Here is a 23674-nt window from a genome sequence, read left to right as displayed (position 1 = left end):
TGGTGAGCCAGGCCATGCAAGAGAGGTGGGCTGGAGGTGGGTGGGGAGTGTGGTCTCCCTAGGTGTGCAGTGCCCACAAGTAATGACCACGGGTACACTGGGGGGGGGGGTTTCTGAACACCTGTGGCTGGAAATCTGGCATCTGGATGTGTGGGTGGGTCAAGACCCTCCCGAGGGGCGTGGCTCCAAGGAGAGAAGCATGTTGAGCGAGGCAGGCAGCTGCTCCGCCTGTGCTGTCAAGTCTTATTGGAACACGGCCACTCGTCTGTCTGTGATTGCTTTTGTGCCACAACATCAGGGCTAAGCCGTCGTGATAGAGGCTGTATGGCTTGCATCCATAAAGTGTTTGCTACCCAGCCCTCTATAGAGAAAGTGCAAGAGGCTGGTGGAGGAGAGGGCTCCCGCATGTGGCCAGAGGTGGACAGTGAATGTCTCAAGGAGGGAGGACCTTGGCTGTGGGCTTAGAGTTCAAATCTTACAAAGCTGAGGCAGGTCCAAGGATGTGCCAACTGTAGGTTATGAGTGACATTTGTTGGTCTCCATGTCCTCATCTGTACAAGTGTGTGCTGGAGGCGGTAAGGGAGGTGGACAAGCTGCAGAGGGAAGAGCCAGGAGTCTGGGGTAAGGCATGGAGTTGATGAGAATAGACTACCCCTTTAAGGCACTTGTGTGTTTCAGGAGGAGAGGGGACAGCCATGTGTGATGTCTGTAGTATCTGGGGCAGCAGGCAAACCTTTCTATTTCAGATCCAAGACTCAAAACTTTTCTAACTTGGTTACAATTGTCCAGCCAACTTCACAGACTCGGCCTGGTCAGGCTGAGAATCTCACCCTGGCGTGTGGACGTGGGAGCTGGAGTGTGGGAAGAGGAGAGAAGCGGCCTTGCTGGTCGAATTGCTCTGGTCCTGGCCCTTGCCTGTGATGACCCACTGATTCTTTCCCTTTTCTACACCAGAGCCCAGAACACAAGTCTACCTAGTGAAGGCTTTGCCATGCAGGTTTTTCTGACTTGTGGCTTTCCTTTTGGGGTTGCGCTGACCTCTGGGTTCTCTGTGTGGCCCCAGAGCTCAGCCCGGCAGGCGAGAAGCAAATGAGTCTATTTGCTCCAGATCCCTACCTCTAGGCACTTCCCTCCCTGCACCCTGTAGATGTGCTCTGGGGGCTCCACCCCCCTTGGCACAGCCTGAGCCCAGTGGCCCACTCCAGGAGGGGTCGTGCAGCTGCCAGCCCCATAGAGCATACCGCCATGATGCATCATAGTGCTACCCCAGCTGGGAGTGGGCCAGCCTGTGAACTAAAAAAAGAGGAGTGTGAAGTTTAGCGAGCTCATCATTTGAAAATCTCCTGTTTCCCGAGACAAGATGATTCCCATTAACCAAACACCTTCATTTTCAGAAAATCCATGTTCACAGCTTGCTCTGTAAAGCCTGCTGTGGTGATTTATATTTTCTTACAAGGTGAAAGAGACCAAAAAAATCCTCACTTGGAAAAAAACCCTCACTGACTCTTTACAGCAACTCCCGGAGCGTTTGATTTAAAGAGACATTGTCATCTTTAATGTTTTCATCCAGAGGAGTTAGAGAGCACCATCACGATAATTCACAAGCTCCTGATTTAAGGGGCAGCCTCCATGGTCTGGCTTCACTGTATTTCCCTTTTTATGGTTCCAGAGAGTATTTTTCTGAGAGATAATAATGTTGGGTGATATTTCTCCTTTGTCATGTGGAGGCCCAAGAAGAAAATTAAAATAGGCCCTTTTGTCCCCCTTCTTGGAGGCCAGGCTGTGGATCGAGGAGGACAGTCACGACACATGCTGCCATTTCATTTTCCCAAGGCCTGGTGGTGTCCCCATGTGGGGACAGGGAAGCAGGCGGCCATCTTGGCCCCACCCAGAAGTTTCAGAATTATCCTTCACTCCCTTGATTCCCACCCCAGCCATGACTGCAAGAGCCTCTCAACATTACCTTTTCTGTGGCCCTTTTCTCCTCCCACTGCTGCCTCCATGCTGGTCTCCATAACCTCCTGACAGATCCAGCCCACAGTCTCTCCTGTGGGTGTCCCCAGGCAGGCTGCTTCCCTGGTCTCCCTGACTTCCTTGACAAGCCCAAACCCTGTGGTCTGGATCTGGGGACTTGTGGCAGGGACTGTTTGTGTTCACCAAATTGTCTTCCTCTCTCTCCTGTGGACACAGCTGAACTACATTTCCCAGCTGCCCCTGCTGTTGGGTGTGGCCTTGTAGCTGAATTCTGGCCAATGGGATGTGTCAGATGGGGTATGCACAAATCCAAAAAAATCTACAAGATTGACTCTATCTATATACCTGGCCAGCCACAGGGCATCCAGTAAAGGATTCTGGCTTTAGGAGATGGTAGAACCACCAAAACAAAGATGCTTGGGTCCCTGAGTCACTGTGTGGCCACAAATTGAGCCCCAGTACTGAACTGTTACATGAAGGAGGAAGAAGTCTGTACTATGTTAAACCCCTGAAATTGGCATCATTGTGACCGCAATTAGCCTCTCTAATACAAGCCCTTGCTGCTCAGGTTCTAACCTTTGCCTCCAGCAGCATCTTCTGCCCCTTACTTGTCCATGACACAAGGGACAAATTGGCCATGCTTGATGGCCAGGGGCCTTCCCATCTCTACACCTTTGCTTAGTCTTTTCTCTCTGATGGGGATACCTTTCCCTGTTCCCATATCTGCCTATGAAACCCCACTCATCCTCTGAAGACGTCTGGCATCTTTTTGACTGGAGATCTTACACCAGGGGTCCCCAAACTACGGCCCGCGGGCCACATGCAGCCCCCTGAGGCCATTTATCCGGCCCCCGCCACACTTCCAGAAGGGACACCTCTTTCATTGGTGGTCAGTGAGAGGAGCATCCTGTGCTCCTGGAGTACTGTATGTGGCGGCGCCGCAAAGCGCGGCGTCGCTCATATACAGTACTACTTCCGGTGACGCGGGACGCACACATCACGGCTCCAGAAGCGTGTCATATCACTTGTTACGGCTAGCAGTGACAAATATGGAACCGGACATTGACCATCTCATTAGCCAAAAGCAGGCCCATAGTTCCCATTGAAATACTGGTCAGTTTGTTGATTTAAATTTACTTGTTCTTTATTTTAAATATTGTATTTGTTCCCGTTTTGTTTGTTTTTTTACTTTAAAATATGTGCAGTGTGCATCGGGATTTGTTCATAGTTTTTTTTATAGTCCGGCCCTCCAATGGTCTGAGGGACAGTGAACTGGCCCCCTGTGTAAAAAGTTTGGGGACCCCTGTCTTACACCCTCCTCAGTTTCTAGCCTTTTTGCCTCACCTTTGCACATGTATTCATTTGCTGTAGGAGAGCTAACTCCTTGGGAGCAGGGACTCATGCCCAGCTCACTAATGTTGAGGGTGTGCCATGTGGTGGCAGGGTACCCACTTCGGAGGCAGACTCCTTGATTTGAATTTCAGCTCTATCACCGCTTACTGACCCTTCGGTGCTTCAGTTCCTTCTACACAACGGGGATAAAAAGGAGACTCCACCTTAAAGAACCTGCTCCCAGGGAGGGATGGAAACACTCATGCATGCTCCATGTCCCACCCCTCTCTCTGTGGTCATCTGACTCTGGGTCACTCCCCACCCATGCTGATGATGTAGCTTCTGGCTGATAGTAGTCTCTCAGGTGCCCCTCCTGTGTTAACACTGGGTGATGTAAACATCCAGGTACATTACCTTACCAACACCCCACCTTACCGTAGGCCCTCACTCCCATGATATATCCTGGGGTTTAGACATTGTCATTACAAATAGCAGCATCCTGAAAAATCTTATCTTCAGGCACCCTACTCTCTTACCACCTCCCTTCTCTTCCGGCTTATTTTCTCTGATACCAAGCTTCCAGCAATTCTTCAACTCCACTGGGACCCATGATCTACTGAGCCACCATTTAATTGTGTCAGCCCTCCATGATGTTACTTCCTTCTCACCCAGCATCAGTTTCATGGAGTTTAGGTCACTGGAGTCATACACTGCACACACCCTCAATTCTGTCTCTCTTGGCATGAACCCAGCCCTGGTTAAACCTGTTTGTGTACTCGTGCTTGCGTCTGTGTAGCTGAACACGGCTGGGGAAGCACATGATCCTGCTGACTGCTGGGGGAGGTGGGTGCAGGCTCAGGTGTGGGTCCTGCTCAGGGGCTCCTCTGCCTACACAGGCAGGAAGGACACACCTGTCTCGACTGCATCAGGAGGCCCTTTCAGAACCAGCAGTTTCACCCTTTGATGGAAAATGTGTTGACAAAAAGCTCTTTGCAGGAGCTGAGGGCTTTATTTTTATGACAAATAGCATTGTCAAAAAACTGTTTTGCACTCATGTGTTCTATCCTACATACGAGATCTCAAAGCATGTTACAAATGTGTGTTAATTGATTTTTACATCCCTGACAGACAAAGAGGCATCAGCCTCCCAATTAAAGAAGGAAAACTCAGGTCTCATGATTGGATTGGGCACAGAGGTGAAGTGGGGGGAGCCCAGGGTGCCAGGCATGGAGGAGGCACTCACTTCTGTCCTCAGGCCAAGAATCAGTCTCAGTCACGTGTGGCCTCCGCACAGATGTGCTGCTGGGGGTGCCGCAGCCACAGGACCTGGGTGTGAATCCTCTGCCTCCTGGGCCCCCGCTGGGTGACCATGAGCAAGTTTCTTAATTGTTCTGTGCCTCAGTTTCCTCAACTTTAAAATGCAGATAAATTGTCACCTTTTCATAAGGGTTGTCATTACTAGATATGTTAAACTTGTTAACAGTCAATCAATGTGATTAATAATAATGAATGTAGCAGAGCCACTGCCTGTAGCCTCCTGCTGCCTGCCTTCTACCTGGGAAGACAGAGCTTGGCGGGCCCTACCCCCTGTCCACTCTAGCCCATGGATGCCCAGGGCTGGACATATAGAGCCTTAGCAAGTGCTAGTCAAGTCGGTCTTGCCCAATTGGGACAAGGGCCGTCTGAAGCCCTGCTACAGCCCTGGATCCAAATCCAGACTCTACTGGGCGGGGCGGACTATAGAAGCAAGTGTGCTCTGGGGTGCTGGCCGGTGCACGCCCCTGCCCCAACCACCAGTGCCTGCAAGGCCAACACCTGCAAAATTTGAGTTACCTAAGGGGTCCTGCTGAGATGTGCTGGGCATCAAATGTGTCTAGAATTACTCGAGTGGCAGTAGAGCTCAGCTTGGGCTCTGAAGCCAGAGTCTGAGTTCAAATCCTAACCTGCAGTGCTCCAGCTCTGACATGTGGGCAAGTTACTCCTGGGCTTGGTGTCTTGAGGCCTTTCTTTACAAAAAATGGGGAGGTGATAGTTCTTCTGCCACCGAATGCCGTAAGGACCCATGCTTTCACTTAGAACAGTGTCATGGCACAGGCTAGGCACTCAGTAAGTACCAGCTATTGATGTTGGTGTTAATATCTGAGAGTTGTTGAGGGGTTTCAGAAGCAAGCTCAGTAATGCACCATGGGTCCCTGCATGTGCACTCATGGGTCGGCTCCCCTGTGGTGTGCCCTGAACTATTTTCTAGTAAGCACCTTGCAGACAGGGTGGTAGGGCCTCGAGGTTCCCGGGGAGAATGGAGCTGCGCCACTGCAGGCATGGTCAGGACATGTTGGACATGTCAGCCCTCACCTTGGCCTCTCCTGTTCCCTATAGGGTGGGGGTTGTGGTCCAGCAGATAATGACAGCTGCTGTCTTCACAGAGAGAGAGAGACTGAGTGTCACCGAGTCCACCAGTCACTCAGTACCACCAGGTGCCAGGGCTGGCTGGGTCCAGGGTTAGCCATGGGAGCTTTCTTAATGCCCTTACTGGTCCTTTTTTGGCCAGCTCCTGACCTACCCTTTTCCTCCTGTTTGAGCCAGCCCTGGGTGGCCCCCATTGACCCTTTAATCTCCCACTGAATCTTGTGCCCTGTGCACTGGGGTCCTCACATGTGGCCCATGGAGCTACTACCTGGATTTGTGCTCTGCCTGGTGAGGTCCTCCTGGGCTGTCGGCCTGCGCCAGGGTGTCAGCAGGGTACCCTGAGGGAGTGTGGTCTGAACACAGAGCTTCCCAGCCATCCCTTTTCTGACTTTGGGCCTGTGCCCAGTGCCAGCACATCTCAGCACTGGTGTACATAGAGGGACTTTGCAGGGTGGTGGCAACACTAGAGCTGGACAGGGCTATCAAGAGGTGTCTCTGGAAGTGCTTTTACTTGTGGGAACTGAGAGGGGGTCAGTATTTACTGAATTTTGGGTTTGAAAGGAGAGCATCCTCCTGGGGGGCCTGATCACTCAGGGAGCATAGGAAGCGTGGAGACCACTGTTTTTGTGACAGGCCTGCTCCCTGGGCCTAGTTCCCCCAGGGGGCTGAAGCCTGCTGGTCCTAAGGGTCTCTTTTCATCTGAAGGGGACCCGGGGGACATGTCTGAGAATACGTGGGGGCACACGGACCTCAGCCTCTGGAAGGAGGATGCAGAGCAGGGCCCTGATCTCTGTGGCGTCATATGGTAAATGGCCCCAGAGAGACGGTCCCCCATCCTGGAGCCACAGATCACAGCATCTCTCTGGACCTTAGCCTCTTGGGGAAAAAATTAAGACTCCAAAGAGTCCTGGCCAGAGCAGGGAGTGCAGCCTGCAGCCTAGGACTCAGGCCTGGAATCGGCAGAGGCTCTGGGTAGTAGCTTGGCGCCCTTTGCAGGCTTTGAGACTCTTCATGCTCAGTTTCCTGGTCTTCAGAGCTCAGGGACAGGAGGGGCCTGGCCAAGTGCCTGGTGCAGCATCTTGTGTGCACAGTGAGTGCTCACCTGGCAGTGCTACGGGAAGGAGCTCATGTTGGAGCCCCATCAGTAGCTCGCCAGCCAGCAGGGCTCCTTTTGGGAAGACAAGCAAGCCCAGAGACAGCGCTCAGAGGAGTTGCTGCCCAACCCACAGTGCCCTGCCTGCCACTGTGGAGGGGCAGGGTCCTTTGGGCCCCATTTCCACTCCTACCTGGGTGCGATTTGTAATCCTGAGAAGTGTACAAACAGTTATTGTGCCGGAAGCACCTGTCTGAGGATGAAACGCCCATGCCATCTGGAGCAGCCTGGCTCTCCAGGCTCAGCTCCTGGCTGCTCGGGCAGCTTGCACCCCAGGCTGCCTCCACCTGCCATGGGCAGCTCACAGGCACTGTGGACTGGGATACGGATGGAACAGTGCTGGAGGGTTGGAATTTTGGCTGACTCCTGAAATGGGAAACCAGTGCCAAGTTGCCCAGGGCTTTTAGTGGTTCTCAGCGCATCCTCCCACCGCCCCCGCCCCCATCCTTCCCACAAGCCCACTGGCTGAGAAGCCTCAGGTTCACTGGAAAGTCTGCACAGGTAGGTGAACTACCAGCTTTTAGGATATGCCCTTAAAGGCTCCAATGCCCCAAAGAGGTCTCATAGGATTCCATCTGGGTCCTGCTTCAATAATGAATAGGAAGGTCATTGAGCTAAAGCCTGCCGGGCTTAGATGCTTTTGCTGTGAGGAAAAAGGGACACTGGAAGGTAGGCTTCCCCCTCGCTCCTCTAAGGGAGGGTTCAGTCTCTTCCAGCCCTGCTTCAGCCACCTATGACCTAACCTTGCCCAGAATGCTGGGGTTTGCCTCTGAAGGCTGAAGGTGCCCAGGGCAGTCAGCCCCATCTACGACACTGTGGACGAGCCTAGGGTATTTATTCCAAGAAGCAGGTAAACTGATCTCACTTGCACAAGGGCCGCTTAACTATGTCTTGCCTGAATAGTCAGGTTTTTTATTCTTCCCTCAAAGATCTCTGTTGTGGGTGTTGATAGTCCTATTTTCTGCTGCTTTGTTTAATATATAGTGTTTCCTTTATTCCTACTACCTCAATGCCCCACTCATATTTCAGGCTGGGACCTACTCCTAATTTAGAGCTCTTTTTCCCCCTTTTGCCAACTTCTATTATGAATTTACCTTTGCCACTCAGCTTAGTGTATGTATCCCAAGGTTCTCTTTACCACGCCACAGTCGCAGAGCTCCAGGGAAAAGCAACCTGGTCTCATCTCTCCAGGCAGAGGAGAACAGAAGCTCCATATCCACACATGCTGCAGATGGCTTTTGCAGTCTACCTGAATCATTACCAGCTAGAAGCAGTGGTCATTGGGGCTTGGATGTGAGCTGCAAAGTATAGAATTGTGACAACAATTCCATTGCCATGTGGACTTTTCCTGGATGTGGACTTTTCCTGCTCCTTGTGACAGCTCCTAACGGACTGAACTGGGGTTGGGTTGCATTTGCAGGGATTTGGAATGGTGTTGGTGTCAACTTGGACTTGGTGAACATGTTAAGGACACTACTCTTTTATGAATTCTTGCTGTATTGGCCAAGAGTTTGCTTAAAGGCTTTAATCACTGTAAAAAAAAAAAATAGAAGACTGGATAAAGAAGATGTGGCACATATACACTATGGTATACTATTCAGCCATAAGAAATGATGACATCGGATCATTTACAACAAAATGGTGGGACCTTTTCTTTTTTTTTTTTTTTTTTTTTCTGTTTTTGTATTTTTCTGAATCTGGGAACGGGGAGAGACAGACAGACTCCGCATGCTCCCGACCGGGATCCACCTGGCACGCCCACCAGGGGGCGACGCTCTGCCCACCAGGGGGCGATGCTCTGCCCCTCTGGGGCATCGCTCTGCCGCGACCAGAGCCACTCTAGCGCCTGGGGCAGAGGCCAAGGAGCCATCCCCAGCGCCCGGGCCATTTTTGCTCCAATGGAGCCTTGGCTGCGGGAGGGGAAGAGAGAGACAGAGAGGAAGGAGGGGGGGAGGGGTGGAGAAGCAAATGGGCGCTTCTCCTATGTGCCCTGGCTGGGAATCGAACCCGGGTCCCCTGAACGCCAGGCTGACGCTCTACTGCTGAGCCAACCAGCCAGGGCCAAAATGGTGGGATCTTGATAACACTATATGGAGTGAAATAAGTAAATCAGAAAAAAACAAGAACTGCATGATTCCATACATTGGTGGGACATAAAAACGAGACCAAGAGACATGGACAAGAGTGTGGTGGTAACGGGGGGGGGGGGGGGGGGAGGGAAGGAGGGAGAGGGGAAGGGACACAAAGAAAACTAGATAGAAGGTGACGGAGGACAATCTGACTTTGGGTGATGGGTATGCAACATAATTGAATGACAAGATAACCTGGACATGTTTTCTTCGAATATATGTACCCTGATTTATTGATGTCACCCCATTAAAATTAATAAAAATTAAAAAAAAAAGGAAAAAAAAGTCTGCACAGGTGACAGCGAGACTGGTTTCCTGCTGTGCCTCTTCTGTGGTTCAGAAACCAGTCACGTGTGTTTGTCCGTCCCAGTACCTGCCTGGATCACTCAAGCCCAAGGACAACAGCAACCTTCACAAGTCAGGGTGACAGTCTGGGGCTCCCCCAAATGCTACCAAATCCTGTGCAAGCTAATTGGGAATTCAAGGCCTGAAGTCTATGGCCTTCAGTACCTTACTGCCTCCTCCCCAGATTTGGAACCGGTGCTCCTCCGTCTGTAGGGAGCACCTCCCACATCCCCACCAACTGCAAAGGGTGTTTGGATCCCAGTCCACCTTTTGGCCCTGGGCCTCTTCACAGCATCCAGCCTGGGAGTGTCTTGGAGGAGGCAGTTGGTAAGGACTTACCAGATACCATACTTATAAAGGGATCTAAGGGTGTCTTTGTACTATCTGGTGTAAGGCCAGCTTTTGGGGAAAAGTGAATTCTACCAGGACAGTGAAGAATGAAAAGAAGCATGGGTAGACATGGTCCAGGCTGAAGCTACCTCTCCACCGACCCAGTGACTAGCCGCAAACTCGGGCTAGTACCACATGTGGGCAATAGGATGGTGCATAACCCCCAACTACCAGAGGCAGCCCCCTGACTCTCTGTTCTTAACCTTCTCTGGAAACTGCTACAACCACTCTAAATTTTTTCTCTTTACTGCAAAAACAAAACAAGATAAACCATCATTATCTTCAATCTTTTCAACAAATATTTATCAAGTACCTACTACATATATGGCTACAAATATACTTTATGGAAAGCTCTGGGCTTCTCTCTCCTGCTCCCTGCCCTCCAGCTGGAAGAACTGCCTCAGGTGGCACCACCCTGCCGGTTCTCAGAACAGCCCTGTCTGTCCCTATCCCTTCTGTGCCTCCTGGGTTTGTCACTACCTTGTCCCTGCTGCTGTCTTTGTTCAGGCACTCTTGGCCCCATGGTCTCTGCTATATTTCAACCACCTACCATCTTCCCTGCCCTCACCCTCTGTCTGCCCAGAGAGAGGACCCAGGACAGGCAGGGCTGTGGGCCAGCAAGGTACCCTCAGCCTTTGGGGCTGGAGATTTGCTGAGTGACAGTCCGGACAAGGAAGGAGCAGCTAGCCAGGTGTGGCTGATGCAGAGGAAACCTCAGAAGGGTCACTGGCTGTGGTCTGGGCCCCCAACTGGCCCTCATGTGCCTTCTCCAGGGAGCAGCATCCCGGTATGCCCTGCGCTTCCCTCTCTTCTCCCAGGAGAAGACACTTCTCTCTGCCTATCCAGGTCCTGTCTGTCCCCAGAGCCTGGCTCTCTGGCTGCTGGGACTTCTGAGTGCCCTAGCCCTGGGTGTGGCCTACATGCTACCTACTTAGGAAGTCGCTGTATTTATGTGAGTGGCCCTTCTCACAGCCCTCCTCTCCCTAGCACCTTGCTCCTGTGTAGCCCACAAGCTTGACCTGCATAGTGGTAGTGGGTGCCTCGGAGACCACAGTCAGAGGGGCTGCAGAAAGGTGGCTGGAGGGGGGGGAAGACCACTGGTAGAGGACCATGATCGGTGCTCTGAGCACTCTTCCCGGGTGTGTACAGGCTTAGGGAGGCTTACCTCTCAGTCACGGGTTCTCCCCACCTCAACACGCTGGGGCCCTGGGGGCGCAGAGCCCATCCCATCCCTGGGCTACCCTGCACTGAGACACAGCGGGTGCTGCTGGAGGGACCAGGAGGCAGCAGGCCTGAGTTGTGCCCCTACATTGCCCTCAGCTTGCTTTCTGGGCTCTTGCCTAAATCCGGAAGGCTGCCCTGCCTCTGGGAAGCCCCTTGGAGATCTGGGTTCTGCGGGGCGTGGTCATTCACAGCCCAAGCCTTCTGGATGCTCTTCTCCCAGGGAGCACCCTTTTCCAGGGAGCAAGCTCAAAATTGGTAGGTAATGTGACCTTCAGCACTTAATTGCTGTTGAAGTCCTCACAAAAGGTTTGCTAAAAACACAAATTTACAAAGACAATACAATGCTATCCTCGTAAAAAGCTGGCATTTAAATTGTTCTCATTTTATATCTTTGCAATGAAATTCTTTGTTTCCTCTGTAGCCATTTCTCAGTATTTAGTAACATTCAGAAATCTCTCTGTTCCATGCAAAATTTTATTTCTCCATGTTGCACAATGTCAGACTGGGCGCTGTGACATGTGAGCCTCAGCCCCAGAAGCCTGGTCTGCAGCCCTGTGGGGAGTGCTTACCCAGAACTGTAAGGAGAAAGTACCCAGCCACTGCCTGCCCCTGCCTCTCCCTCCAAGAGGAGGATTTTTAAAAAAACCACAACCCTGCAAAACATCATATTTTAATGAGTTTTCTTTGCAATTTGTATATAATAGGTTTTCAATAACAACCTATAATTAGTTCATTTTCTGCTATTCAGTTGCTCTGTGCTGAGGCCATTGACAGCGTCTAGCTGGGATCTTTAAAAATGGGAAGTGCTTGAGGGCTCAGCTCCAAAGAATGGTTAGAAAGTGCTGGGCACCAGGTACAGCTGTTAGAAGCAAAGCATCCAAGATGGGAAAGAGGTGTCTGGGTTTGACATTTCTAAGAAGAAAGTGGTGGAGGGCTGAATGGGTGGCAAGCAGCAGTTCTGGCTCAGAACTGACCCCTATATAGAGCAATGAGGAGCGAGACTGCCCCACCCCCTGAGCCCTGTACATGCATCGTGCAGGGGAGGGCACTTCACCGGCCCTGCTCCCACGGGGATGCAGTACTCATGGAACACCCCCTGCTCCTGCCAGGAACCAGCAGTGGTATTCCAGCCTTCAGAGGGCATGCACACTCCCAGTTGTGGGGCCTGCAAGACAGAGCACAGGCACCGGAGCACCAGTTCCTTGAGTGAGACCTCTGCTCCCTTGTCTGTCCTGACAGTCATCAATGAAGGCGCTTCCATGGCCAAGTTCAGCTCTCCAGCTGACACCCAGTCTCCTCGCCAGTGACTTGCCTGGGCTGGTGCACCTGCAGCAGTGGGGCCTCACCACTCTCCAGAAACTCTGCAGTCTGGGTGGTAGCTGTCTGCTTTCTCCCAGTTCTGCCCTCTGGGGCCCCACACATAGGCCATTCCCACCAGGACAGCCTCCCTCCTCACTCACCCAAGCCCTTTGCCCCTTCAGAGTCACAGCCTTCCCCCACTGGTTGGTGCCACCTTTCTCCTGGCCCTTTGCCTGGTTATCTGCAACCTGGTGTGCAGGCCTCACTCAAATGTCCCTTCCTGTCCTCTCCGGGAAAGCAGGGTCTTCCTGCCAGCCCTGCATCATTGTTCTCTGTCCCAGCTCCTACTTGGTCGATCTGGTTGTTTTTCTGTTTCCAGCTGCCTCCCTGACAGAATGCAAGCTACATGCAGGCAGGGCTGGCTGTCCTGCTCATGTGGTGTTGCCTGCCTGCTGTAGGCCACAGAATGGACTCTGTGAGTGTGTGAGTGTTGACTCATTTAATGCTCTCCTCCTCCTAAGCTCCAGTCCCAGCTGCTACAACTTTTCTCGTGCATGGTCTCGCTGCCTGGCCAGGCTCCTCTAAACCAGTGGTCCCCAACCACCGGGCTGCGGACCGGTACTGGTCCGTGGGCCATTTGGTACCGATCTGCAGAGAAAGAATAAATAACTTACATTATTTCTGTTTTATTTATATTTAAGTCTGAATGATGTTTTATTTTTAAAAAATGACCAGATTTCCTCTGTTACATCCGTCTAAGACTCACTCTTGATGCTTGTCTTGGTCACGTGATACATTTATCTGTCCCACCCTAAAGGCCGGTCCGTGAAAATATTTTCTGACATTAAACCGGTCCGTGGCCCAAAAAAGGTTGGAGACCACTGCTCTAAACTGCTCTGGTCAGCTGGTCTGCCCCTTAAAAGGACACTACACTTCAAGTGTGGCTGAGAGAGAGCACACGCCTACACCTCCCCTGCCCAGATGCCTCTCCTTACTTCAGAGAGTCTGGCTACGCTAGCTTCGAGAAAGACATGCCCAGTCAGTCTCCCCACAGTGATCTGATATGGTGCTGCTTCCTTGACTATTCTTAGGACTGACCTGAGTCACGGCTTGGGTCTCTGTGCTCAGCAGATTTGCTTGAGAGGCCTGCCCTCTTATCCTGCCCTCTTTGGCCTGCCAGGGCCCAGCTTGGGGACTGTAAGTGGCAGGGCCTCCAGGTTTCAGCAGGGTGTGCTATGGCAGAGGCCCCAAGGTTCTGTGCTGTGTCTTCCTTTGCAGGGGTCAAGCTTTTATTGTGGTGAGGCCTCAGGGAGGAGGGAGGTAGCCATGGGGGCTGAGCTGGGGCTGTACAGGTGTGTTTTGGGTTCTCAGGAGCTGAGCTCAGAAGAAATACAAACCCACATTCCATGCTAATAAATTATTTCCCAAGGTGTACGGATTAGCACAGAGATGGCAAAGTCAACCACTGGCTAAGCCTGGCCTTCTTGAAGCTGGTCTGCTGCCTCTGTTGGGGACATGGCCATGGGCCCGGACACCACAGGGCTGAGCAGCAGACTAGCAGGAGCCCTTACCTGCTCACACAGCTGCTGGAGGTGGAGGTAATGAAGCAGTGGCAGGTGACCTAATTGCCTGAAAGAACTTCTCCTGAGGAGGGCTAAATGGCCAATTAGTGGCCCTGGAAGCAGAGTGGGAGCTTGATGGGACAGCTGCCTTTGTCTCCACAAGGCAGCACAAGGCCCATGTGGCATGAGAGGTGGCCTCACAGCCCAGCGCTCACCCAGCGGCTCAGGACATCTGGGCTGTGAGGCAGCCCCTGCGGGGCCCTGGCTGGCCTAGTTCAGCCTGGCTGGTGCTCCCAGCCAGGGGCCTGGCTGTGGGACCCCAACAAGCTGCCTTCTGGGCTCCCTGGGGACATGCACAGGCCCTCTGGGTCCCTTGTGACAGTCACATTGTATTTGAACCCCTGTTTGTCAAGTATATTTCTCCATATATTTTATCCCCTCACCTAGTAAACATTTTACCTAGGGCTTTCTGGGTGCAGATCCCATGCTAGGCAAGGGCACGTGTTGAGCAAAGCAGCTCCTCCGTCATGGAGCTTATGGATTAATGTTGGCAATTGGACAGTGACATGGCGCAGGGTGACGGGCTGGGAGGGAGGAGCTGTGGGAACACAGAGAACTCTTTCTCATCACCATCACCACCTCCGTCACTGATCCCCCTGGTCAGTGATTACTCAGCACTGCCCCACGCAAGGCATCGTTCTTGTCGCTTCGTGCTTATTACCTCACTTAGTTGCGACTAACCCCACGTGGAGTGTGACCACAGAGCACCTCCGCTGGCCCTGCCCTGTCCAGGACAACAGAACAAACTGAAGTTCGCGCAGCCAGAGCATGGCAGAGGAGATCCTGGAACCAAAGTTTCTTCCCCCCACAGAACCCTGAAGGACAGGCACATGGCTGGAACCTGAATACTGGAACCCTTCCCGAAGCAAAGGGTCTTGTTCTAGAAAGATTTGGTGCTGCAGCCCCTGAAATCCCACCTCAAACCCTCGATCTGGGAGACAGATTTAAGCCTGGCCTCCTGTGTCCTTGCCAGTTGACTTCACAATAGAGCTTTTTCTTTTCCCTAAAGCCAGTGCCACAGTATTGGCTTCTATGCGTGTTGGGCCCTTGCTCAGTGACAGTGATGCTTCTGCCCATTATACGGAAGAGGAACTTGAAACCCAGCTTACTGGGTCACAGAGATAATAAGTGGCAAAACAAGGATTCGAACCAGCTCTGAGTCTACATTCTTAACCATCAAGCACTTGGGTTCAACTCCTTCTTCTACCTGTTGACTTTGGGTTAGCTCCTTAACTTTTCTCAGTCTCAGTTTTCTCATCTGTAAACTGGGAAATAGTACACAGAGCTGGCAGATGACAGGTGTTAGCAAAACCATGTAGACGCACACTGACTTTGCCTCCTGGGCACTCAGCAAGCTCTGGAGCCTCCTTAAAGACCCTCTCTCCATGCCTGAGGCAAGGAGACAGTTCCCCCATCTCTGTCCTGGGAAGGGGGTGGTGAGACCCAGCACCTTTTCTGCCTTCCAATGTTCAATTCCCCTTTGGCCACTCCAATCTCACTGTTGTATGCTCTTGAGAAAATGAGGTAACAAAGGTAGTGAATTTGCTACTTGATTTGCAAGTCCTGTGTGAGCAACTATGGTTTGTCCCCTTGGGATTAGGGTCGCCATCACACCAATGGTCCTGGTCTTGGCCCAGATGGATGCTGGCATTTAGGTATTACTTGTTCTCCAAATTCAAGAGCCAAATAGATTCAGATACAATTTTTGATGAATCCCATGCTATCTGAGATCTAGGTACTCATTATCCCAAACTCAGGAACCAAATGGAGGATAAAGCTGTATCCTCGCCATCAAAACTCCCTGTGTGGATGAGAAGCTGGGGGAGGGGTGCTTGCCATGGGCGTATTTTGCCATCCTGCTCATGTCCTGGTGGCTATGAGTTCTGACTGGCACAGGGTCTGGCCTGTGCCAGCACAACTCATCCTAGATGAAAATGACACGGCACTGTCCTTTCATTTTCCAGTGACAATGCAGAAAAACAGCTGTATATTCATCAGGTGACCATTTCATCTGTTTCACAGGGTTGCCCTGGATACTGAGGTATTTCAATAATCAGATAAAATTCCTGTTTTCCTTCCTGCCCGCTAGGAGCTGAGGTAGGGTGTCTGATCCATACAGCACCTTCCGATGGTCCACTGGACACGGGTGCCCCTCCTGGACATTATATGTGATCCCACAACATTCACACATGAGGCCTCCTTCCTGTACTGCCAGCTGCCTAAACCCTTCCTTCACATCCAACACATTGCTGTCATAGGATTCATTAAAGGACAAGTACCTTTCTAAAAAGCAGAAGAAACTTGTAAATATTTGAAGTGAGAAAAGAAATCCTCATTTAAGCAACATATTTTTCCCAAGATCCCAGCCCAAATGTTCAGAGAAACGCAAAAACATGCATTATTGAAAAGCTTTTTAAACGAGCAACTTTTAGATTAATGTACTTCGATACAAGACAGGGCCAGCATGCATCTGGCTCACCAGTGACCTGGGGCCCAGGTCCCAACCTCCTAGCGAGGCCAGCAGCTGGTTCTGCTGCTTGTTGGGCAGGGCCGGTGGGAGGGTGGAGGGTGCGAAAGCACAGTGCACCCTTAGTTCCCAGGCTAGCCAGTGATTTGGAAAGCCAAGAGCAACTGAACAGGATGTTTAAGTGATAAATAGGAATGAGAGGGAGGCCACCCTCATAGTTCACTCATGTCACTGTATGAAGACAGCGACTGGGAGCCTTAGCTCCATCTGACAGGTAGGAAGGGGCTAAGCAGATGTCCATGGTTGAGGTGCCTGTCCCTGCTCTTCTCTTGGGAGAGTGGCACCTGTCTGTAGAGTATGGTGCAGCCCCCCACGAACCAGCTCAGCTGAGCATGGGCAACCACCAGGCACTTGCTGCAGACAATGGCAAACAGACCTTCTCACGAGATGCCAGACATGAAGATGTGATTTAGAGGTCCCCAACCCCCAAACTTGAACATATAAGCTGCTTCTCCAGGGAAAATGCCCCAAACTCATCCTTTGATAAAGCTGGTATTCAAGGACCATAGCAAAACAGACACTGGAAAATAAAATTTTAAAGTCTCAATCATTGACAGTCCATCAGCTCCAGTTTTAATAATAAAATCCATAATGTTGTTGACACATTTGAGCTATTTCTGAGTTGCAGTGAGCTTTCTTTAATGTCCATTGATTTCTGGGTTATAAATTATACTAAATGTCCCACTTCAATGACCTGTTTAACATTCACTGAACCATCAATCCATTCCCAGAATTCTGGGACTTCAGTTCAGAGTTCCTATGACTTTGAAAAACCACTGATCCCACGTGCACTGAGTAGCTGCGTGTCTGGCCTTTAGAGTGGGTTAACTTATTTGTGGATTCCTTAATGTCTACGAGTTTACATTTTATTGCATATCTATTATTTGGGTTGGGCTGTGATGAATGGTTTGGCTGCCTGGTTCAAAACAAGTCCAAGGCAACAGCAGAATCTAATTTGCTTTAAAAATGATGATTATAATGCTTTTCAAATAACTACCCAGGAATGAGGGAAGCAGACCTCACATTGCTCTGCATGAGACATATATATGGCTGGAGGGGAAGTGAGGACTGCCCTCCATTCCCACGGACAGCTGTGTTTATCAGGACTCTCCGGAGGGAGGCCAGGGGGCATTTTTGTTCACGGGGGTAGGAGGAGGAATGCTCCTGTCTCCTAGAGGAAAGTCAACAGCTTCCTATTCGGCCCCAGACTGATTCCCAGGGACAAAGCTCATGAACAGAGGCTTCGGTGGTACTGAGGCCCAGGACAGAGCCTGAGCAGTGCCCTTCTCTGCTGAACGCTGCCATTGTGGGATGTCTGAGTGGTGATGCCTGCTGTGTCCTCTGAGTCTTGAAGTCCAGCTGTGGCCCCTGGCTCAGGACACACCAACCTCTTCCTTTATAGCTTCTTTTGCTGAGGGGCCTGCTGGAGATGTCTCTGATGCATCCCCAGAACACTTGATGCTGCTTTCCTGTCGTGGAGGGCTAATCTCCCTGTCATCTGCCCTTAGCACCCCACTCTGTCCTGTCCAGATTCAACAGGGATTAAAACCATCAGGAGGTCTTGGTTTGGGGACGGTGGATGAAGAGGATGTTGTAGGAGGTGGACTCTGGGGTTAGGAGTGATGTACAGGTCAATGTTTAACAACTGACTCTCCTGAGAGAAAACCCCGCCTTCCTTTTTGTATCATCTGTATATTGTAAATTTCTGTGGTGTGACTACTCCCACCACAGCTGGTTAAAAGCTACCAATTGTTTGTTTGCCTTGAAAATGCCTGAAAAATCTAACACTGTGCTCTTGAGAACTAGGGAGCTGCTGATACTTCCATGCATTCCCAAATTTAGAGATTTATATCAGGGAATAAACTCCTTGATCCACAAAGCAAACAAAGCAGGCTATGCCTATCAGTCATTCACACCTTATTCTAACTACTATAAGCAGATATGAGTGCTATATAATAGTGGGCAGGGAGGAGGATGATGAGGGCCATCCCTAGTCAGGACATAACAAGCAGAGCCCTGTACTGTGGGCTGTGTACTTCCTTGGCAATAGGGATGCTATGAGCTGGAAAGGCACCCCTGTGTCAAGCTCACAGCAGGGAATCATGTTTGTTTCTCTCCTCTTATGTCCTACAAGTACCTTTTCTATCTTCCACAAGAGCCCTTCTTGCCAAGGACTACCTATCGGCCTTGTGAATGTTTGGAATACCAACTGCAGGAGGAGATGTCAGCAGGAAGCACCAACATCTTTCTGAACAGTGGAACTCCAGGGGCTGGGGGAAATGCCAGGATCTGTGGCTCAGAGGCTCAGTGCACCCTGGGGTTCTCACATCTATGTCTCAAATTCCAGGGTCTGAAGGTCAAGTCCAGGGACCAGTCACACAGGGTGCACATGTATTATCTGCTTTAAGCAGAGCCTGAATACTGTCTGACATAAAGGGGCTTCATCTCTTTTGGGCTCAAAATAACTCCCGTACCAACCTTACCTCTCTTCGTTGCTGAACTCTGTGAGCTCTCTGTGGAAGCTCCTTCCCCAGCCTCTAGAACCCTTCTGCAGTACCTTCCTCCTGGGGTGCCAGGCCACAGCTGGGGGGGGGGCAGCCCTAAAGTCTGCTCCCTCCATGTGCAGACACAGCCTTCCCCTGGGGTGTCCAGCAGTGTAGTCCCAGACATAGTCCCGTGTTCCTCAAATGATGGCAAGAAGGTCCTCTATCCAAGAAGAACAGACCCACGCCCCCTCTCCCAACCCACTCTCCTTTACCCTTTTCAAGCTCAAGCTTGCTGCAAAACAAATCCAAGTGCTTTCATAGATAAAAGAAGCCAGTGCTGGAGACAACAGAGGACAGTCTCCAGCCCCTGACACATTTTGGTGCAGGAATGCGGGCGGACCCCAGCCCAGTTTCCGCTGGCCTGGCAGGGGCCTTACTTACGAAAGGCTGTGTAGAACTCTCGGAGGGTCAGCCAGCCATCACTGTTGTAGTCATCAAATCGAAGGAGGTCACTGGGCGAGCATCCCGGGAAGTCTTCTTCCAGGTCCTGCCCCTTCAGCACGTGCTGTGGGTGGGGGAGGGGACAAGGCCAGAGCTGGGAATGAGCTCAGAGCTGTAAGGCTTCGCTGGAACACAGTTCAGGCTGTCAGGGAGGACGCCAGTGACAGCTTCACAGGCAATGGGGAGCATCTGAGCTATCTGGTTTTCTCTTGTTTGACCCTCCCTCTTTGTGGATGAGAAAACAGGTTCAGAATGGGGAGGGGACTTTCCTAAGGTCACACAGTGGTTGGGGCAGAGTCGAGATTAATGTTCAGGCATGTCTTTTCCCCATCTGGGTGGACAGACTCCAGACAGTCTGAGGTTGAAGGGGTCCTTGAGGCCAGCTGATCGACCCCTCCATGCTATTGATGGGGAAACAGAGAAGAGAAAGGATTTGATCAAGTAAACTCAGCAAATAAATAGTAGCTGACAGAGGTCTCCTGGTTCCCGGCTGGGGACAGCTAGCTGGGAGGACCCTGCTGCATGAGTGCCTCCTCCCTCACTCCCACAGCCCTTATCAATCTCAGGGCTGCACCTCCTGCCACAGCACCCCCCGCCCCCAGAAAGGGAGTGCCACCATTCTGAAGACCTAGGTCTGAGCCCCTGCCTTGGCCTGCCCTGTCCTGCGAGGGACACAAACATCTGTCCTCAGGACTCTGGCATGAATTCCTCTCTGGATGTGGCCTGGGCTGCAGAGTACAGAGGCCTCCCCAGCATCACCAGCCACATGCCCAAAGGTGACTAAAGGCACAAATTATAGGCACCCTCTCTCAGCTGGAGCCGGAGGCTGGCGTATCTACAGGAACAATGCTCAGAAGGAACTCTCAGAAGGAAATGATTTTACTTTGGGGATGAGAGGGGGACAGAGGCATCTTTTCTTTATTTAACAGTCTCAGTTTAGTCTGCCACATTAAAGGCAATTTAATGTGATAATGTTAAAAAAATGACCCTTCATGATCAGCAAGTAAGAGTGGTCGATAAAAGGGAGATCAACCGTAATGCCTAGAATCAATCTTTCAGAGACAGAAATTCCTTTTGTTTATTTCTGCATTGGAAATTGATGAACTTTTCATAGGATCAACCAGTTGCTGTGATGCCTTTGAATCAGCGCCAAGGTAAGGCCCCCTTTAGCTGGGCTCTGCGTGGTAGATTTATGAAATGGACTTTAAATACATTAAATTTTAAAGAGGGAATCATAATCCAATTACCATGCTTGTTAATGGCTTCAGGTGCCTTAGGGCACGTCTCTGCCAGGTTAGAGTAATGTGACCAGAAAGGTTCTGTTTACTTGGCAGCCACCTGGGAGCCATGTGGGCTAGGGGGCCAAGAGCCCACAGCTGCCTCTGTCCAGGGCAAGGCAAGCTGCCTGTCCTAGCACTCCCTGCCAGCCTGTAGCCTGGGGAATCACTGGAGGGTTCTTCCTGCTGGGAACCATAACTAAGGGGCCTGGGCTTTTCCCTGAGCAACCTGGGCAATCTGTGGGTTTCTGGCCCGCCACTGGGGGGCCAAGCCACAGCTGGGGACCTGTTGCTGATGGAGGTGGCGCTATGCTGGCTGGCATGGCTGAGAGGGCATGTGCCCAGGCGGCTTGGGCAGCAGGCCTCCTGGGAGCCAGGCCTGCGTGAACTTGCAGGTGTTTCCCAGATGTGGTGAGCAGAGTGGGGTCTGCAGGTGCCTTTGACTCTGTGGTCCTGATCATGCTCCCTGGAAGCAGGCTTTGGCCTGGCTGGAGAAGAAGGCTGTGAGAAGGGGACTCTGCGTGGCATGGTTTCAGGGTGGCTGTTCCATACTTGGGGTTTGTGGGCCCTTGCTGGCCCCACAGACCTTGAGAGGACCAAGTGGCACTTCCTGGTGAGAGCCATTCTTCCCTCAGGGAGACCCCAGTGCTGTGACCAGAGCAGGTGCATGCGTACCAGCCCCCTCCTCCCCCCCAGGTTCATCTTTGCTCTATCGTGTCCTAGGCAGTGAACAAGCTCACACCAGCTGCTTGATTTCTTGGAGCCTTAGTTTTTTTCATCTAAAAATATCTGTGAAGTGGAGGTAACAGTAGTGCCTACTTCACAGCAGAGGATCCTGGAAGGTTTGAGCAAGTCATAGTAATCAAGAGAATGACGGTGACATCGATACTGACCAATATCACGTATTGAGAACATAACCCCATGTCCAGGACTACACTCAGTATTTCACATGTCTCAGTGGTTTAACCCCCTGATGACCTTGTAATCATCATAGACAAGAAATGGAGGCACAGAGAGGTGAGGTGTCTCCCAAGCCCCACAAGCTAGAAAATGCTGGAGGCAGGACTTGAATGCCACAGTCTGACTGCGAAGCCTGCATCTCAGCCACTGCATCTCAGCCACTAAAGAACAGTGAGACCCAACGGGTGAGACCTTGGGGATGCCTGGGTTACAGCCCCAGTGGTGATTGGTGAAATCAAACCTGCTTCCATTTAACCTTCCCAATGAGGAAAGTTCCTTACATAGTAAGAAACTCTTCTGTGTTTGTTACGTCACAGGGAAAGCACCTGGCTTCTTGCCAAGCACATAGGGTACATGGTAAGTGTGAGGGCTTGCCCCAACCCAGTCCTTCCTGGTGACCTGGCCACCGCATCACACGAAGGATTTCTTTATAGTGGCATCAAAGGTGGGACTCACCCCTTATTATCTGTCCTCTGCAGGGGCCCTTTGCAGACGAGCTCACCCACTACCCTGCTTGGGGAGGCCGACCTTGCCCTCCTTGTATATCTTTGCACCTGCCTGCTGTGCCCCAAGGGTCCCAGGCCTTTAGAGGCAACCACTGGGGCAGGAGCAGGAGCACAGGCCCTTCTAGCCCACCCAGCCTGCCTTCCTGCCACCGGCACATGAAGGTCTGCCCGACAGCCGGCAATGGCCGGGCCTGGGCTGCTCCTTCCTCACTTCCCTCGGCCACAGGTGCTACTTGCCCTTGCACTTCCTGTAGCTGGATGAATGGACATGTCTGCTGGGTTTAGGGTGCAGGCAACCCACAGGGCCCAACCCAAATGTTTTCTCAAAGGAAGAACAGGGCACGACACAGGGCTTCCTGCAGGGAAGCGGGCTGGGGTGTGGGTTGTTGATACCTGGGTACTAAAGAACAGTGAGACCCAAGGGGTGAGACCTTGGGGATGCCTGGGTTACAGCCCCAGTGGTGATTGGTGAAATCAAACCTGCTTCCATTTAACCTTCCCAATGAGGAAAGTAAAAGACTCAGGGAAGCAAAGATTTATTTCCTAATGACAACATCAGAGGGCAGGACCTGTGAAGTGTGTGTTTTGCCAGCTAGCTGTGAGTGCTTCAAAGCTTGTTTGCAAATATCAGGCTGAAGGTGGCTGGTGAGGAGAAGGCACTGATAGCGTTTTGTTTGTAAGAGAGCCTCAGAGGCCTTGAAAACAACTCCCAGATTCCCAGAGGAAGGGCTGCTCTTGAAGGAGAGAGCCTCCCAGGTGTCCAGTACAGAGACAGTTACCAATGACACTCTTTCCCTAGATCTCCAGTTCTCTTCACTGACATGCTCAAGAGAAAGCTGGATTTCTCCTCAATTCTATTTTCACTGGGTGCTGTACTCACCTGAGCCAGTTCAGAGCTGCCAAGGTGGCCATCCCCATCTGCATCCAAGTCCTTAAACAGAGATTCCACCAGGAGGCGCTTCTGGGAGGCAGGATCTTGTCTGCTATCCCCTTTCTGGAGCGGCTGCCGGCGGGTCTGAAGGGCCAGAAGGATGTTCTTCAGGCGGCCATAGTCAGCCATGGCACACGGGTCACCTGGAAGTGAAGATGGGGTGCATAGTGTGTGATAATGTTCATCTGTCCCACTCATAGAGAGTTTCTGGGCAGTTACTGCGTGCAGTGTGGGGTGCCACTGGAGTAGAGGGGCTCTGTTTGTCCATCTGCCTACCAATCCACCCCATCAATATTCACAGAGCACCGAGTAAATGTTACACATGATGCAAATGCCGGCCGGAGCCTGCTTGGCCATCCTAGAGATTTAATGAGCACCTATTACATGCCAGATGGGGAGCAGCTGCCAGACGGATGGGGTGTCTGTCCAGGGGAATTTACAGCGGTCGCCCCACAGCAGCTTCAGCAAAGCCACCCTCCAGTTCTGTTTTGTAACAGCTTGTCTTTGCCTTGATCCCACCTTAAAGGCTGCTTTTGAATACTTGGCTTCGTAGATTTGGGAGTTACAGTTCACAAGACTAATAAGTCCTGCTGAAGTTAATTAGGTACACTC

General features: G+C 51.5%; 1 protein-coding gene across 2 annotated transcripts in view; it reads right to left on the bottom strand.

Annotated features, from left to right (window-relative positions):
• FSTL4 (follistatin like 4) overlaps positions 1–23674 on the bottom strand; it is a 592181-nt gene that overhangs the window by 162988 nt on the left and 405519 nt on the right. For both annotated transcript variants that reach the window (XM_066388059.1, XM_066388060.1), the window contains exons 5-6: positions 23012–23205; positions 19329–19452 (exon numbers count right to left, since the gene is read on the bottom strand). In XM_066388059.1, the coding sequence (XP_066244156.1) occupies positions 19329–19452; positions 23012–23205 (318 nt within the window). The remainder of the gene's footprint in view (positions 1–19328; positions 19453–23011; positions 23206–23674) is intronic.

This window comes from Saccopteryx leptura, chromosome 6, assembly GCF_036850995.1.
Source record: "Saccopteryx leptura isolate mSacLep1 chromosome 6, mSacLep1_pri_phased_curated, whole genome shotgun sequence".
Lineage (NCBI taxonomy): Eukaryota > Metazoa > Chordata > Mammalia > Chiroptera > Emballonuridae > Saccopteryx > Saccopteryx leptura.
Note: the sequence above shows the minus strand (reverse complement) of the source record. Positions and strands in the feature narration are given on the sequence as shown.